Below are 16,060 nucleotides of genomic sequence, written 5' to 3' on the forward strand. Positions count from 1 at the left end.
TTTGCAATGATTGTAAAATGAGCATTTTGTCCACACAGATGCCAAATATTCCCTCTTGTCTTAGAGTTTAGTAACTTTGATACAGCTCAGCCATCAGTTGCTACCATGGCCAGAAGGGAACAGAAGCTGTTCAGTCATTGAGAGCTGGTTGCTACTGTTAGCTGAGTTCTTCATGTGCAGTTCTGGTAGTGCTTTCTCAGCTGTTTTATTATAGTCCAGGTGAAGTACAGCAAACAGTAGTAAGATTCTATAGGGATTACATCTGGTTGCCTCTATATTAAACCTCATGTGGAACATGACTTCAGACATGCTATTTTAAGCCCTTTCCATAGTAAGAGGCACAGAGGAGATATTTTGAGATTTCAGAAGGCACTCTGCATTTCTAGACTGTGTTGTACAATAGCTTTGGGCTCCGTGCTGCCCCAGAAATGCTGCTGTTGCCTGGACTCAGACCACTACTTGCTCAAAGGCAGGAGAAACCACAGTTGGCTTTCCCTGCAGCCACTTCTTTGCTGAATGAACACAAACTTTGTCAGACTGTGAGAGAGTAGTGGAGGAAGAGGAAGGCACCTCTTGCATGTGGGCAGATTGCTGTCGTAATAAACACCTGAACAAACCATTATATCTTGGCTGGAACTCTTCATGTGTGGCAGAGAGCCTGCAAAACCAAGAATTTAATAAAATTTGTTGCTTCACCTCCACCCAGCCAAAGTATATTCCCCAGTTTTCCCTTCAGCAATCTTAATTTAAATAAATATAATAAAATCTCCTAGCGATGATGAGATCTGTGCTTTCAGAAAAATGGGCACGATAAGATCCTTGAGGGGGCGAATAACTACTCTGGGCAGTGCCAGTTTAAGTAACTACATCTAAGCAGCTGCTCACATGTACCCCTGTGTCCCTCCCTTGCTGCAACTGCTGGCAAAACTGTGTGATGAACTAAGCGGGAGAGCAGATCCAGATGGAAAACGGCCCAGGGGGAAGTCAGGGGGCTTTCAGCCAGATCACCTCCTCCATCCAGCCTCAGATGCTCAGCTTGCACCCTGCCACCAATAATGGGAACAGGATTCCAGGGGGAAGGGGACACAAAGGGTGGTGACCGTTTAAACCAGTTTTGCCACCCTTGCTGAATGTCAAGCCATTGCCTGGATAAAAAGAAAACAAACAAAACTCAGGAAATCCCCAGTGTAAGGAAATAGGGCAGCCAGTTTCCCTCAACTCCCACCTTAATCTGTTTATTCCTTGCTGTGATGCTAGTCTCTGCTCCCTGGGCACCCTTCTCACCCTCACTGCTGTGCCTCATTAGGAACTGTTGTGGTCTGTCTTGCAACACACATGGGTTTCTTGGGGAGTAGCAAAGGGGAGAGGAGATGCAACACATGGGCTGCCTGCATACTGTGTACCTTCTCTGTGCCAGCACGAGCTCTTCCTGGTACCCTCTGCTTTAGTCCTCTGCCAGGGTCTGTGCAGACAGGACACTTTGTGCAGCACTGGCACTGCACCGTAATTTGGCATAGAGAATTGCTTAATCGTTTCTTCATCTTTTCCTTACTCTGCAGGGTAGAAATGAGGGACTTTGGTCAGGAGGCAGCGTCATAGTGGACCAAGCTCTTTTTGGATAAACACAAATTGGAGATGCATTAACACTGCTGCATGGTATCCCTGTACTCATCACTTTGTCCTGCACAGTCCTTGGGGATGCAGCATGGCAACGTGGCACCAGGGCAGCTATGAGCTGTCACCCACTGGGCGTGTGGCTGCCTCACGCAAGCAGGCTGCCCACGGGGCTCCTGATGCACTGTTCCCTAAAAGCAATGGGGCTGCAGGGCCATTGTCACTGCTGTGGCCGTGATTGCTGCTGACAGCTGTTGGGGCTCTTGCCAGGATAAGTCGGGTCCAAGCTGAGATGCCAGCAGCTCCTGCTGTTTTGACATGAGTTTGATTAGACCGGCACGACATGGCATTCACAGGCAGTGCCTGAGTGCCAGGGGCCATTGCTAGCAAATAGGATAATAAGGTCTCTCCCAGTGACTGAGCCAGGGGTACTGTGAGCAGCTGTTTTGCTGCCATCAGAGCACAGCAATTTGTCACAACAGCCTCTCCAGGTCCTCCACATGCCTCAGTGTAGCCTTGGTGTGCGCTGGCCCTTCTGTGCTCCATGTCTGGGCTTCTACCAGTGTCCCTGTGCAAGAGGAACACAGCACTGAGTGGCATCAGAGTGGGTCGCACTCTGTTTCTAACCCTGCTGAGGGGTTATGAGCGCCCTGCAGCCAAAGGAGCCAAGGAGTGTCCCCCGAAGTAGGGAAAGGCAGTGGCTGCAGCTTGGGCTGGCTCTTAAACCGGCCCCCGTAGGGCTTACTTACACGCAGTAGGTGAAAGCAAACACTGCCTGGGGCGGCAGCTTCCCGGAGGTGGAGCCACACCGGTACAGGTGGAAAGGCTGAGCCTTCCCCTGAGCAGTGAGCTGCCTGCCCAAGATCACCCCTCATCCCTGGCCAGCCTGGCCATGGCGAGCACGGACGGCATAGGGGGCCGGAGGAAGAATTTGGCCCTGCTGCGGCACAGGCTGTACATGGGGGAGAGGAGGAGGACGGAGCCCGTGGTAGAGAGCAGCGGGGCAGGGGAGCACGGTGCCTTGCGCAGGAGTCAGTCGGACAGGACAGAGTACGGCCAGAAGCTGCAAGGTACCTGGGAAGCGTGCTGGGTGCTGCGTTGCCCGTGCTGGGTGGAAGCATGGTGCCTGTGGGGTGCTGTCTGGCTCTGGAGATGGGCACGGCGGGCTCTACCCAGGCACCTGTACTGCAGGACTGAGCGATTGCCCCTGCTCACCACTCACGTTTTCTAAATCCAATCTTGCACCCAGCGCGGGAAATATAATTGAGGTCGGTATGCAGGTTCTGCTGTGTTCCTGTGCAATGTGTCTGCAGCGGGGGTCTTTCTCCTCTTCTTGACCAGAAGACATCTGCAACACAGGCAGTGACTTGAAAAGGCCATGCCTCCACCCTTGGTTGTCTTTTCTTACTGCACATAGTGAGCTGTACACTGTCTGATCAGAAGCATTGAGGGCAGTTTAGTCTTTCAGTTGAAAATACCAGCATCTCTAATGTGTTATCTGTTGCTCAGATTGTATGAGCCTGAGCTGAAATACATCCAAATGCATGCTTTGATGGATATGCTGGTTTGAATTATATCATTATGAAGAGCGTTTCTTTTCAAATAACCAAGTTGTGCCTGGGCCAGGAATTGCCAAATTATGTCAGTTCTGGGCCTGTCAATTACAAATTAAATGCAACGCCACAAATGGAGGAAAAAGCATGAAAGATGTGCATAGCTATTTCTGGGAGAGCTCTGAAACACAAGCTGATGGATTTCTGTGGATTTTCAGGGTCTTGAACTACAAGATCTCATCACAAATGTGGGGTGTGAGTACTATCACGATATAAACATTTATTACTAATAGTGATATAACTGCCTATGACAATCACTCTTGTGGCAGTAATCCTTTATGGGGAAGTAAAGTAGAAAAATACCTTAGGTTACTGTATTATGGTTTTGATGCATTTAATTAGGAAGCAATTTTCTTTCAGAGAGACAATAAAAGCAGAAAATAAAATAATAAACTAGAAAATAATAGGATTTATATGGGGGCTGCATATGCTGACAGCAACTGAGAGCTTCACTGATTACAGCGTTGCCTCCTCGTGACAACTAATCAATGGGGAGATGAAAGATGTTCAGTGAAGTCGGGCATGGCTCTGGCAGAGGTGCTTCGGGTGTGAGTGAGAATCGATGCGGCCGCGTGGCCGAGCTCCCGGCACACGTAGGTGTGTGTCTCTGGAACAGCAGTTTTGCTTGTGCAGTGGACTGCCCATGTCAGCTCTGGTTGTAGAGTGGGATCCAGCCAAATGCACCAGCCCTTCCTCTCCCACACGGTGCACTCATTCCGGGACTGTCTCTTGCTAGAAGTCTGGAGCAAAGGAGGCAGGGAAGCCTTGGCTGGCATGGCAGTGTGTGAGGTTATGCTGATGGCCATGGGCCAGCATGGTGGTAAATCCAGCTTTGCAGCTCCCACCTCCAGCTGAGGCTGCTGCGGCCACAGATGGCAGAATGCCCACCCAGTGCTGGCTTGCTGTGCATGCTTATGTCTGCACCAGAAAAATGCTGGTGGGTAATGAGGCACCTGCAGGCTTTGCATTCAATCAGAAGTTGCCTGTCCTCAGAGTAAAAATACAAAGTGGGTAGGAATTCCTATGACGGGTATTTATATTATTAGTGGAAAGACATGGAACTGTGTGCAAAGGCCTGATCTGGATCTAACTGTGGTGATCCAGATGTGCCTGCATCTGATGAAGACCACAGGTCCCAGACCTAATCTGTTACCCACTGATGCCAATGAGATACTCCTTATATGTTTTTCATTTTTTTTATCAGTGCTTAAATACAATTAGTATTGAGGGAAGTGTTTTTGTTTGTAAAATCATAGAACAGTTTGAGTTGGAAGGGACCTTTAAGGGCCATGTGGTCCAACCCTCTGCAATGAAGAGGGACACCTACAGCTTCATCAGGTGCTCAGAACCCCTCCAGCCTGACCTTGGATCTCTTCAGGAATGGGGCAACCATCATCTTTCTGGGCAACCTGTGCCAGTGCCTCATCATTCTTAGTGTAAACCGCTTCTTCATTATGTCCAGTCTAAATCTCTCCATTTTAGCTTTAGTTTGAAACTATTTCCCTTTGTCCTGTCACAAAACTTTTCAGTTCTCCTACCTCAGTAAGAAAAGCAAACAGTTATGTTGGTGATGCAAACATTCTGTTGCATATTGTCAGGTCTGGAGTCTCTGATGGCTGTGAAATGGTAAGTGTTTTGCAAAAAGATTCAAGTGACAATAGTTTGTGCTTGCATCTGGTTCTACATGAATTGGAGGCACGTATTTGGAAAGCTCCATGTTTAGTTAACTCCCCATAGTTTCCTGTTAACGTGTTTTCTAACAGGTGGTCTGCAGAGCTGTAGTAAGCACTTCAGAAACAAGGATGTGGAGGACAGGGAGCAAACTGTGCAGATGTGAATCTCACATGAGCAGGACAGGTTTCCAGTGAGAAGCATGGTCCTGCCAGAGCCTGCAGAACCCTGCTAATGAAAATCAACCCAGGCTGAGCATGAGGAGTTAGGTATCTTTGCACCCCAGTGGACTTCCTGCAAATTTTGTTCTATACGGAATCCAAACTGCTTTCTAAAAGAGGGTGGGGAAAGGTATCCACCAGCCAGACACCCACGGCAATCAAGGTGGCTTGCTCTGTAAGTCCACAAACATAAGAACAATAATAGCACTGTCAAAGTGCAAACCTTTGCAAGTGTTTTTCACTTCAAAATGAAGGATTCATTAAAAAATGCAAGTAACCATTTTCAGGTTGATTATTATCCTAGATACGTCTATTCAATACATTCTCAGGTGTGAATGCACATGCAATGCCTCCCCCTTTTCCTCCTGTTGATAAAGGAAGCAAGGTGCAAAGTAACCATTATATTCTCCAAGAGCTTGACTAACCTGAATGCACCCATTTCAGCTCATCCTGTGAGATAACCAATTGTCACCAGCTCCATTTCAGATAAGGGGAAGCAAGGTGTTGCTTTCAAAGGGCAGGTTGGTGAGACAGCCATGCAGCCACCTAGAGCTCAGCTGGGATGAGTCTAGACACACCTTGATCAAACTCTCCTCGGTACTCCTCAGCTGGAAGCGAGCATCACTTTCCTAAAAAGGGAAGAAGGGAGTTAAGGAAGATAAATTCACTAGGACTTGAGGCAGATATAATATGGAGGGTCATTTTAAGAGCTTAGGTCCAGCATCTATGATATTTCTATGCAGTGCCCAGCTCTATGTTCGCTATTTCCTGTAGTGTGGGATTTTCTCCTGCAAATATGCTCTTTTTACTATCCTTAAGTGGCACAAAATAATATTTAGCAGCTGTTTTCAGAAGTATCACCATAGCTGTTCAGCTGGTAGGTGCTGGTTTCCTACAGCTGAAAATCCATCAGTAGCAGATGGAAAAGTAACAATATCAATATCTATGTATTGCATTAATGCTGGGATCAATCTGTGAATTAACCTACAGCTGTCATCATCCTGGTGCAATACCTGTGTGCATAGATGTACCTACTGGCATGTACATGATTGGAGAATCAGGGCAGACTGTGGTAGATGACTAATGGGGATAGACACCATCAGCCAGAAAGGACAGAATAGCAAACAGAGGTTTCAAACATAGTTCACTTCTCCTAGGATTTCTTGTTTGTTTATCTGTTAATAAGCACATGTGAAACTTGTGCTTGGTATGAAAAACGAGCTATAGAAAGTGGTGAGTTCCCGGAAAGAGCTGGAGATGAACATTCACAGTGTTCAGCAACGTAGCCTGAGAAGATACTCCTTGCGTTACAGATCTATGACATACTAACTTCTTTCTGACTAGCTCATCCATGCTATCAACTGATTTGCACATGCATTAATTTCAGTGCATCAGTATTAGATACACTGATGTTAATCACTCAGCTATCACAACATATTGCCTCAGTTCTGCTAGCCGAACCCCACATTTTGCTTTTTGCCTGTGTCTGATGTGTCTGATGTAGTTCTGAGAAATAACTGACATGCAAATGAAGCCACAAAATCATAACAAATCCTGGAAAACTGCTACTCTTGGTATCCTAGCAGGGCCCTTATTCCATCCTGTCCTGCCTACCCACAGCTCCCCATTCCTTCCCACCAGGCACCTGATGACCTGGCCTCTGCATCTCCTGCCAGCAGCAGAGATCCTCTATGTCCTTCCCCAGTTCCTTGTTTGCTTTGCTCTGTGCTTACTGATTAACTTCCTGTGTGCTAAAATGCAGATTATTTCCTGTTGCAAAATGTATTGATCTTTGGAGCAGCTGGTTTGCTGAATGAAGTACAGAAAGGAGAAGTCTGGATTATTTCCTGATGTGTAGGAGATGGCTTGATGAAAATACGCCCCCATGTGCAAATTTGAACTCGGAGGATCTAATTCTGTTAGTTTTCACTGTAATAAGCCTGGAGGTATTTCTTGACCTTACTGCAGTGACAGCTGGGCTGGGAAGTGATCTCATCTTCTCAGAGCTGAATCCATTTTGTGCTGCTGTGTTTGCACAGCTCTTAGCACAGTAAAGTCCTGCTATGTGCTTGAGATCTGGAGGTGCACGTGTCCCCAGGCGGAGCAGTTCAGATTCAGCCCTTCCTTGGTTCTCCCATTATTAGCATACTTGCTCAGTGCCACAGGAGCAGTGTATTTGTATCAGTGTATGACGCTCTGGGAAGGTTTGTTTGTAGGTACTGGTGCTAACAATGAGGGCATTCTTCTGTCACCTGATGATAAGCTTTCTTCCCTTTCCCTGTGGTCACATGGGATCTGACTGTAGTTCTGTCAGCACATATATAATTAAAGCAAGCTGCTGTCAAGGAATTGAAGAAAGAACTTGCATACTGAATGTAAATATTTTCTGTGCCTTATGGAACAAGAAATGATCAAAGATGGAATGACTTAATTGCACATAAGTCTCTGGCTTTATGAGTAAACCTGTTGCCCTGGAAGCCTGCTTCAAGGTCATACCAGTTCCACAGTGCTCTCCTCCATGTTCCATCATGGAGCATTTTGCATCTGTAACAGCCATGCAACAAACCTGCTCGTGAATAATGTTGCCAGCATATACGTGTGTGAGGGGAAAAAATGGCATTTTCTACAAGCCCTTCTCGATCCTTCTTGTATTTCCATGCCTAATCTGCCTGTGTCTCACTTGCAAATCCAACTGATAAATGTGGTGTAGATTCCTGTGTACAGTCTCTGGGTTATCTGAGGGTACAGGCTATATGAGGGCTTGCTTTCACAGAGAATAATTTTATCTCAAGTGGCATGAGGTTCAAGTTTCACTTGTGAAAATACAGTAATGCTGTAATTTGTTTGCTGTTCCTTGATAACTTATGCCTTGTGCCAGGAAAAATTCTCTCACCTGCACGATGTGAGAGCTGGGCTTACTTTGGAGTCCTCCAAATGGCACCTGAGCAAGAAAAAAGTCTCTTGCCCCCTTCATGCATTGATGTTGTACTTGTTACTATATTCCGTGCCTCTACCTTCACTTCCAGATGAAAAGCTTTAGGTGCAGAGCAGCCTCCGTCCAAGCCCCGATGGCAAACTTAGCATCCACCTTGAGCATTTCACCCAGGGGAATGAGGGCTGGACCAGACCTCTGGGAGCTGCTCTCTGTAGGGCAGAAAGCCTGGGAAATTTGCAAGCATCTATCTTATAAACCTGCCCCGACTGCTTCTGCAGTCTATCCATGTCCCTGGGAGATGCTGTATTTGTGCATTGCTGGTCTCCCAGCTTCGCTGGATTATCTCCAGCCAAGGGATGATATTAGTCTTCACACTTGCAAGAAACTGCTTCTGCTGCATATGCTGGCTTTGTCTGTGGCATTGCACACCAACCTTCTCTTGTCCTATGAGTAGAGCTGTGCACTTCCATGGCTCAAAACCAAAGTCATAAGCTCCCTCACCAATGCAAAGTCTTCCAGAAAGGCAGCTCCTGCAGATAACTGGCCATGCAAAGCAACAATTGCAAATGCTGTCTTCCACTTTACATTTTTATATCTACTAAAAGTACCAATTACCTTGGCGTATGTCTTAAGAAATACTTGTGCAATAAACCATTCAAGAGAGACCATTTTTTTCTTTTACACCTGTCACTTCCAAGGATGAATGAGCTGAATTCTTACTATAATTGTTAATTCTCAGCAATGCCTCTTCCTGCCAGTCCTCCCTCTGAACTGTTCCAGGACTGGTACACATTACCAGGTAGAAACAAGTCTGCCTGTATTCCAAATGTTCACTTACTGTTTGTGCATTCAATAAACTTTCACTTACTCTGCAAGGATTTCAGCAGGCTACTAATGTGCTTAAACTGGTCAAAAGCTATCAGCTGAACGTAAAATCACAGGTTTTGGCTGTAATTATCTCAGTATCTTGCTCTTGCATTCTACAGAGACAGACATGTCTAAAATGAAAATGTGAGTGCGTTGAGTGAAAATGAAAAACTATATTACTAGTAAAAAAAAAGGGTACTTTCGTTAAAAAACATGTTTTCTGTAAGGAAACAGCATCTACCTGCTATTTCTCACTGTTATTTCTTTGTGTTGAGAATAGTTTTTATTTTCTGGCATTATTACCTATCATGAAATAAGAATAATAGATGAGCCCTGACATAATTCCTGAATCAAATTTGATCAGGGTGACCTAATGGCATAAACTGAAAAAAAAAAACAAAAACCAAAAACAACTCCTCTGGGGATTGCGATTTTGAGCCTGACGTGGGATACAGTACCTTTGTTTTGTTCCTGTAATGCCATCCCTGCCACTACTATAAAAGATGGAGAAGTTCTTCTGCAGAGCATCTTGTGTTCACCTTCAGGTGGTACTGCATCTAAGACAAAACATTTCTAAGACCTTGCTCCTGAACTCTCACGTTCAATCACACACATACAAACTATTTCACACCTGATTTCAAGAGGAATGTCGGTTTTCGTGCAGGACTAGAACTAAATTTGATTGTGTGTGGTTCCTTGCAAATTTGTAATTGTGGTTACTACCAGCTGTAGGGAGGATCTCATTCCACAACCCTAGCAGACAATGGCTCAGAGGCAGCTGTGAAGAAGTACTAGAAAATCTTTGTGCTCTCCACACTGAAGTAAGGACTGAGTCCATTTCTTTCAGCACTTTGCACCTTTGGGGGTGAATATCCATGCAAGACATACACTCACGAGCAGCGTCTCTCTAGGGGAGAATTCAGCTAAAGTTTTTCCAAGGTCCAAGGCCTTGAAGAGGGAGACATCCTGCTCTTTTTTCCATTCCATTCCATTGTCTGGAATGCTAGGACTAGGACAAAATGTTTATGCTTGTGTTATAAAGAGATGTAAATACTAAGACTCGATAGTAGAAAGAAGATTTGCTTTAGAGAAGGGAAGTACATTGAAATAGAATATAGGAAAAAAAAACTGGAAAAGCAGCTCACCCCAGCTTTGTTCAGGCTCCTTGATCTCCCTGTTGAAAACTACCAGGACAGAAGCAGAGGTGCTGTCCCTAGTGCAGCTATTTAAATCAAGCTGTGGTCACATCAGTTTGACTAGAAGGATTAGTAACAAAAACATCCTTTCTGAATATTAGCCATCAGCATAATTGCAGAAGGGCCTGAGGCCGATGATGCATTGCATTTGTAAGATTTTACAACTCTTGGTGGAAGACAGCTCCAAGTCCTCTCTCCAGAAGGTTTCCTGGCTTTCTCACAAGTCCAACTCCAGGTTATCATCTGCAGCATTGACCTGCATTGTGTGAATGAGCTGGGCTCCATTTGATGCTCACTTGAGTGCTCATGACCTCACCCTCAACAATCAACTCAAACAACAGCAATCTATTCAATATTGGTTATCAGCCAGCAAGGCATCAGATCCTGCTTGCTTGTGGCTCATTATACAGTACACTTCCTACAAGGAGCTGACATCAAAGCATAACAGCCTGATCCTCAGCAGAGATTCCCGTCCTTTGCCGCTGAGCGAGAAAATCCGATGCTGTCAAGCCACAACCTGGGTAATGCAGAGATGAGCACAGTAATGATCCATCTGCCTTTGCTGGTACCCTGCACCATCTTGTGGCTGGCGGGAAAACACCAGAATACCCTCCGAAACCTTCCACTTATTGCACCTGTGTTTTCCCTAAAGAAAAATACAGACTGTCAGAGTACACTGACAAAATTCTGTGCCCATTGTGTAGCTACCGTGAGTGCCTGCAGGTTGCCTTCAGAACCAGCCAAAGGGAAAGCCACCATTACAGATAAGCAGGTTGTGTGCAGATCCTGTAGCATACATACATTACCTGTCTGCACAAGATTCCCATGCATTTCCATATATTTGGAACAAATTAAGCAGGTTAGGTTTTAAATGGGGAAAAGTAGGTAAGAATCTCATGGCCCCAGTGACCTCTGTTGTCACAAGAAGTGTTTGTTATTGATCACTGAAGATTTTCCCATACTCTCCCGTAATTCCTTTGCCTTCTTAAAAGAATTCTTTTAGCAGAACTACAGATTTCATCATCATCCGTACCTGCAGACCCATGAACAGACTTCAGTAATACATCGTACAGAACAAGGGTTATTCCAGTGAAATTTACAATAAACCCAGTCTTTTCCTACCACAGGAAGGTTTTCATCCTTCACCAAATCTTAATAGACTTCAGCCTGAGACTATGGTTTTAGAGGGCATCAGTTGTATTTGGATTTCAGTGTGATGCAGGACTGCATTCAGTGGGAAAGGCACTGAGAGCATCTGGGGTCTTTGTGTTTCAAGCAGTAGAGGAAGCATGTCCGGGACAATGAAATGATGATGTTCCTTACAGACCTCCCTCAATACTCTTTTAAACAGAAAAAATGGCCCCACAGTCAGGATTCGCATCCTCTGCCACCTTGCCACAGGAGGATGAGGAAACCACCAAACACATGATGGCCAAGAGGGTAAAAATCATTGCAGAGCTCATGCAGACAGAGAGGGACTACATCAACGACCTGGATCTCTGCATCAAGGAAGTGATTCAGCCTCTGAGAAACAAGCAGGTAAGTTGCCAAGGGTGGAGAACCTGGGGGTGACGTCAAGATCTGAATTCACCTACGCTCTGTTTGCAGATAGTCTTAAAGCAAGCACAGAAGGGTTGCATGGTGCCTGAGCTGGCTTTCCAGAAGGCGGATGTGCCAGGACTGTAGTGAGGAAAGTGGGAAGTCAGGTACACTTCTGGTCCTTGTCATTGCAAGTGTGTAAAACCTTTGTGTTGAGGTGCTTGCCTGCTCCCAGGCTTAGCTTCCCCTATCCATTTTGCTGTGCACATTACTACTGGCACATGCCCCAGCAGACCTTTACTGGCACCTCTAAAAGCAGTAAAAAACAATAAGAAGAAATATTTTCCATGGCAACAGCCTGGAATGACATTAACCTTCTCATCAGGGTTAAGTTCCATCTTAAAAATTACTTTAACTAGCTTCTCTGATAACTGTGGTAGAGAGACACCATGCATGACAGACAGCCCAGTGAGCGCCTTGGAAATTTGCATTCCTCACAGAAAGGCTAAATTGAGGAAGGAAGGCTCATAAGCTATCTTACAGGCAAAAGATCTTATTAGGCCAATGATACTCTGTTTCCTTTTCAGCTGGGACTTCAAAGAGCACCTTTTCCTCAACAATATTTCAATTTCTAAAAAATAATAATAATAATAATAATAATAATAATAAAAAAAAATAAAAATAAAAATTACGCAGTCTCAAGCTGGGAATAGAAGAGCTTGTCCAGAGAAGGACTTAAATTCGTGGGGCTTGCAACACAGCGTTCACAGAAGCTGCACAAATGGTATCTGCTGCTAATACAGCGTAGAAGTGATTTTAAACAGACCATAAGCCTTTGTTCCGTACATATGATTCCAACAACTGCTCACAGAATAGGAGTATTGGAGATGAAGACACTGCCTCCTCAGGGAACTGTGGCCACTGAAGCCCATGTTGTTTAAAATCCTGCAGGACCATTCCTTTGTATTCTATAGCTGTCAGAATTTGTTCCAACCCATTTTCAGAAGAGCTGGCATCTGCTGCTTCAACTTCAAGCAGTTCTTGACTTCTTTCTCCTCTCAGTTGTTCATCTGCTTTGGAGTAGTCTCTGCTGGCTCCCAACAAGTACCCAGTGAGGGCACTCTGTGCTCAAACTTACTGAGATTTTTAACAAACATGCTGTATTCTTCTGCTCTTATCCAACCAATTGAAAACATATGTTTTGATTCTGTCCTTTGTCACCATGTTACCATATGTGTCTAGTCATGACACAGTTCCAAAAAGCAATGTAGGGATTGTGCTGCAGTGGAGATCAGAAGTCCAATGACAGATGAATACAGAGGAAAAGTAGAGATTATAACTATCCTAACATAATAACCCCTGCAATTTCTGAAAAGCTTTCAAAATACTGTATGAAGTCAACTTCTCAGAAAAACTACTATATTTGAAAGTTTGTAGTGTGTTTAAAGGATAACATTTAGAAAATTGACCTAGGAATGGATCCGTTTCATATTTCTAAATGGATAAAAAAAGTTTAAGCCCTATAATAATTATTTTAAAAATTAACTACGACAGAACTCAAAGTATGTTGCTGATTCGGCTACAGCAGCATGCAATTTGATCCTCTCAGCATCTGGAGAGCTGCTATGCAAGTAAGCAGTTCTGGTTCTAATGGAGTGGGATGTTCAGTGGGTACAGATATAGATGTTAAATCAGTCTTGTTTTTGTTCTCAGTGTTAACATGTCACCACTGGCTATCCCCTGTTATCCCTGAATATTAACTATCACACAGCTGCACAAGGGAGTATGTTGTATGAAAAGCACGTGTCCTGAACATTTTGTGTTTAATGTGAGTAAGGGAGACAATAAGATACCGAGGCAAGTTTTTTGCTGATGTAAATTGAATCAGTTCACTGAAGTCAGTGCTGTGCTCCTGGTCTCTGCCTTTGATTATATTAATACCCAGAATTTTAAAGCGTTAGTTTTAGTGGGAATTGTATGACCTTGATTGCACTCTTCAGATTTACAGGACAACTAACTTAAAATGGTACCATCATTCGAAAGCCTTTGTACCTCATGGCTGGCACTAAAGCACCAAGGTCCCAGTTCACATAACAGCTTCCATGAACAACTGGAAAACAAGGAATCAAATTCCCTGCCAACTATTCTTCTTCTCAATGGGAAAATCAACATTTTAAAGCCAGATAAATAACCTTTCTTCATTCAAATGATAATATAATTTCCTTCCTACATAAACACTTTCAGATTAGGAACCAGTAGTTCAAAATAGCATTAAAATCACTTGATAAAACGCCCTTTGTTAACTGTGTCAACCCAATTCTACTGATCTGAAAACTGTATGCATCCCAAAAGTCACAAGGAGGATGTTTATATTACATTTTGCAGTAATTATGCCTCCTGGAATGCTGAATACGAAAGCCTTATTAAGAGAAGGTCTGTAAAATACAATTAAAATACAATGTCCTTCTTTATCCTTCCTCAGTAGCTGCTTTATATTTGTATTCCATTAGATCGCCCGCTTTGATGTGGATGGCTTGTTTAGCAACATCGAATCGGTCCATCAGATATCAGCCAAGCTGCTGTCACTGCTGGAAGAAGCCACAACAGATGTGGAACCACCCATGCAAGTAATCGGTATGTTTACTGTCCTCTTGAGTTCTACAAAGCCACGTGAAAGAATAAACATAACATTTTCCTGTCCTATATCTTCATCACACTAAACCGGCACCACTCTCAGAGAGTAATGTGCTACAAGCTGTCCACAGTAATAAAGGAAAAAGGAGATGTGAAACCTGTCCAGTGGCTCTGCTGAGCTCATGTCAGGCTTGATCATGGTGCTTGCTCCTCTGGATGTTGAGGGGAAGGAGAAAGGGAGAGAGTGAGCTTATCATGAATGACAACTGCAACACATGAGTTACGCTATGATAACATCATTTTCATCTAGTTCAGTATTACCTACCTAACTGCTTATGCTTAAACCAACTTTTATATTGCATGTTCATACCTGTGCCACTTGAGAAATGCATTAAGATTTGTTAGAATATTAAAAATATCACAGAAAACCTACCCAAACATCATAAACATATTTACTGGCAATACAACTAATGTAAAAGGTGATTAACAGGGACATGGTCAGTAAAAGAAAGAAAGCAGTAATCAATATGGAGCTTTTGTGAATCTGTGTAGGAATGTCTGTAGGAATCATGAGTATTTTTAGCAAATAGGTTGCCCCAGGATATATCACAGCAATCATACACTCAGTAGCTCAAGCCATAAATGTTATGGCTGGAATCTATTCACTTGACATTCTGGCACAGGTGGAGAGATTTAAGAAGTTTCCATTCATCATCTCTTTTGTAATTGCTTATTCAGTGCAGAAGTGGTAGGTGATCCAGCTGAAGAAATCAAGTGAGAAATCACAATTTGCTGGAGTGCAAAGTTAGCAAGTTTAGTTTAAAAAACTTTCAGCTATGATTCAGAGGTCAGAAGGGTTATTTTTTCGCTATACTGACCATGTACCACAGGTAACTTGTTATAGAACCATCTTCTTGAAATACAACAGGGTAAAAAATTGTCAGTTACCCTTTGGCTAGGGAACACAACATTAAAGCTTGGGAAAAGGTATTAATCCTAGCATGTCTCAATCTGGTTTGCCAAGGCAACAGCTTAACGTAGTTTGATGAAACTGCGTTGTTTGGCAGTATTTCAATAAAAGTGCATCACGATGAGTCATACCCTTAATAAGCAATGTTCTATTCTAGCAGGAAGTGGCTTTCTCAACAGCAAGGAGAATCATTCTTTCAGTCTGCTGCCATATCCAGAAGTAAGGACAAATAATTGAATCAGTTTGGTATGGCGTATTTCTCCAGAATCAGACAAAGGACCATCAGAACGTATAGGATATTGGAACAGAAAGTTGGCTAAATTACGGCAGGGAAAAAGATGAAACATAAGATGAGAGCAATTCTTCTAAAGACTGAGCCTAAAGCAGGGACAATAATTCCGTCATTGTAAACAATAAGTTACTAAGTATTTCACCTTCAAACAAAGAAGGGATAGATAGTTGTGCCTTCAGAATCCTTCCTCATATTCATTGTAAAAGTTGTTAAAGCCAGTCTTTTTCTGTAGGATGTGAAAACATTTAGCACACCCATCATATCCTATTGTGTTTGTGCTATTTAAACAGCTTCCATTCACATATCTCCCTTTGGAAGGAAGCCTAGTCACAGTGAGTGTACAGATGCTATAGCTATGAAGTATACCAGAGAGCTTGGCTACATAGTTACTAAACCAAAGCAGAAAAGAAAGGGCACTTACCTGTATTCTGGGCTCACTTACAAAACTCCAGCAGAGCAGACCTCCAGAAAAGATTCTTCCCCACTGGTAGCCAGCTCTTAAATGGGT

The 16,060-nt window shown here is 43.8% G+C and overlaps 2 protein-coding genes and 1 long non-coding RNA gene across 3 annotated transcripts in view; 1 reads left to right on the plus strand and 2 right to left on the minus strand.

Moving 5' to 3' along the window:
* Positions 1 to 1,959, minus strand: part of PPA2 (inorganic pyrophosphatase 2) — a 45,455-nt gene extending 43,496 nt beyond the window's left edge. The window contains 1 exon segment of the mRNA XM_042812473.1: positions 1,767 to 1,959. Within this exon segment, the coding sequence (XP_042668407.1) occupies positions 1,767 to 1,959 (193 nt within the window).
* Positions 1,960 to 2,422: 463 nt separating this feature from the next.
* The window catches only part of ARHGEF38 (Rho guanine nucleotide exchange factor 38), a 36,657-nt gene continuing 23,019 nt past the window's right edge, over positions 2,423 to 16,060 (plus strand). Inside the window, exons 1-3 of the mRNA XM_042812697.1 lie at positions 2,423 to 2,684; positions 11,469 to 11,656; positions 14,167 to 14,290. Of these exons, the coding sequence (XP_042668631.1) occupies positions 2,507 to 2,684; positions 11,469 to 11,656; positions 14,167 to 14,290 (490 nt within the window). The 5' untranslated portion in view covers positions 2,423 to 2,506. The remainder of the gene's footprint in view (positions 2,685 to 11,468; positions 11,657 to 14,166; positions 14,291 to 16,060) is intronic.
* Positions 2,452 to 16,003, minus strand: LOC122157205. Its single transcript, XR_006167792.1, has 3 exons — positions 14,449 to 16,003; positions 5,545 to 5,748; positions 2,452 to 2,962 (listed from the first exon to the last, which is right to left on the minus strand). It is a non-coding gene; the product is annotated as an uncharacterized LOC122157205 (long non-coding RNA).

Source organism: Centrocercus urophasianus, unplaced genomic scaffold (assembly GCF_019232065.1).
Source record: "Centrocercus urophasianus isolate 14NV4802_14NV808 unplaced genomic scaffold, USGS_Curo_1.0 seq_13, whole genome shotgun sequence".
NCBI classification, from domain to species: domain Eukaryota; kingdom Metazoa; phylum Chordata; class Aves; order Galliformes; family Phasianidae; genus Centrocercus; species Centrocercus urophasianus.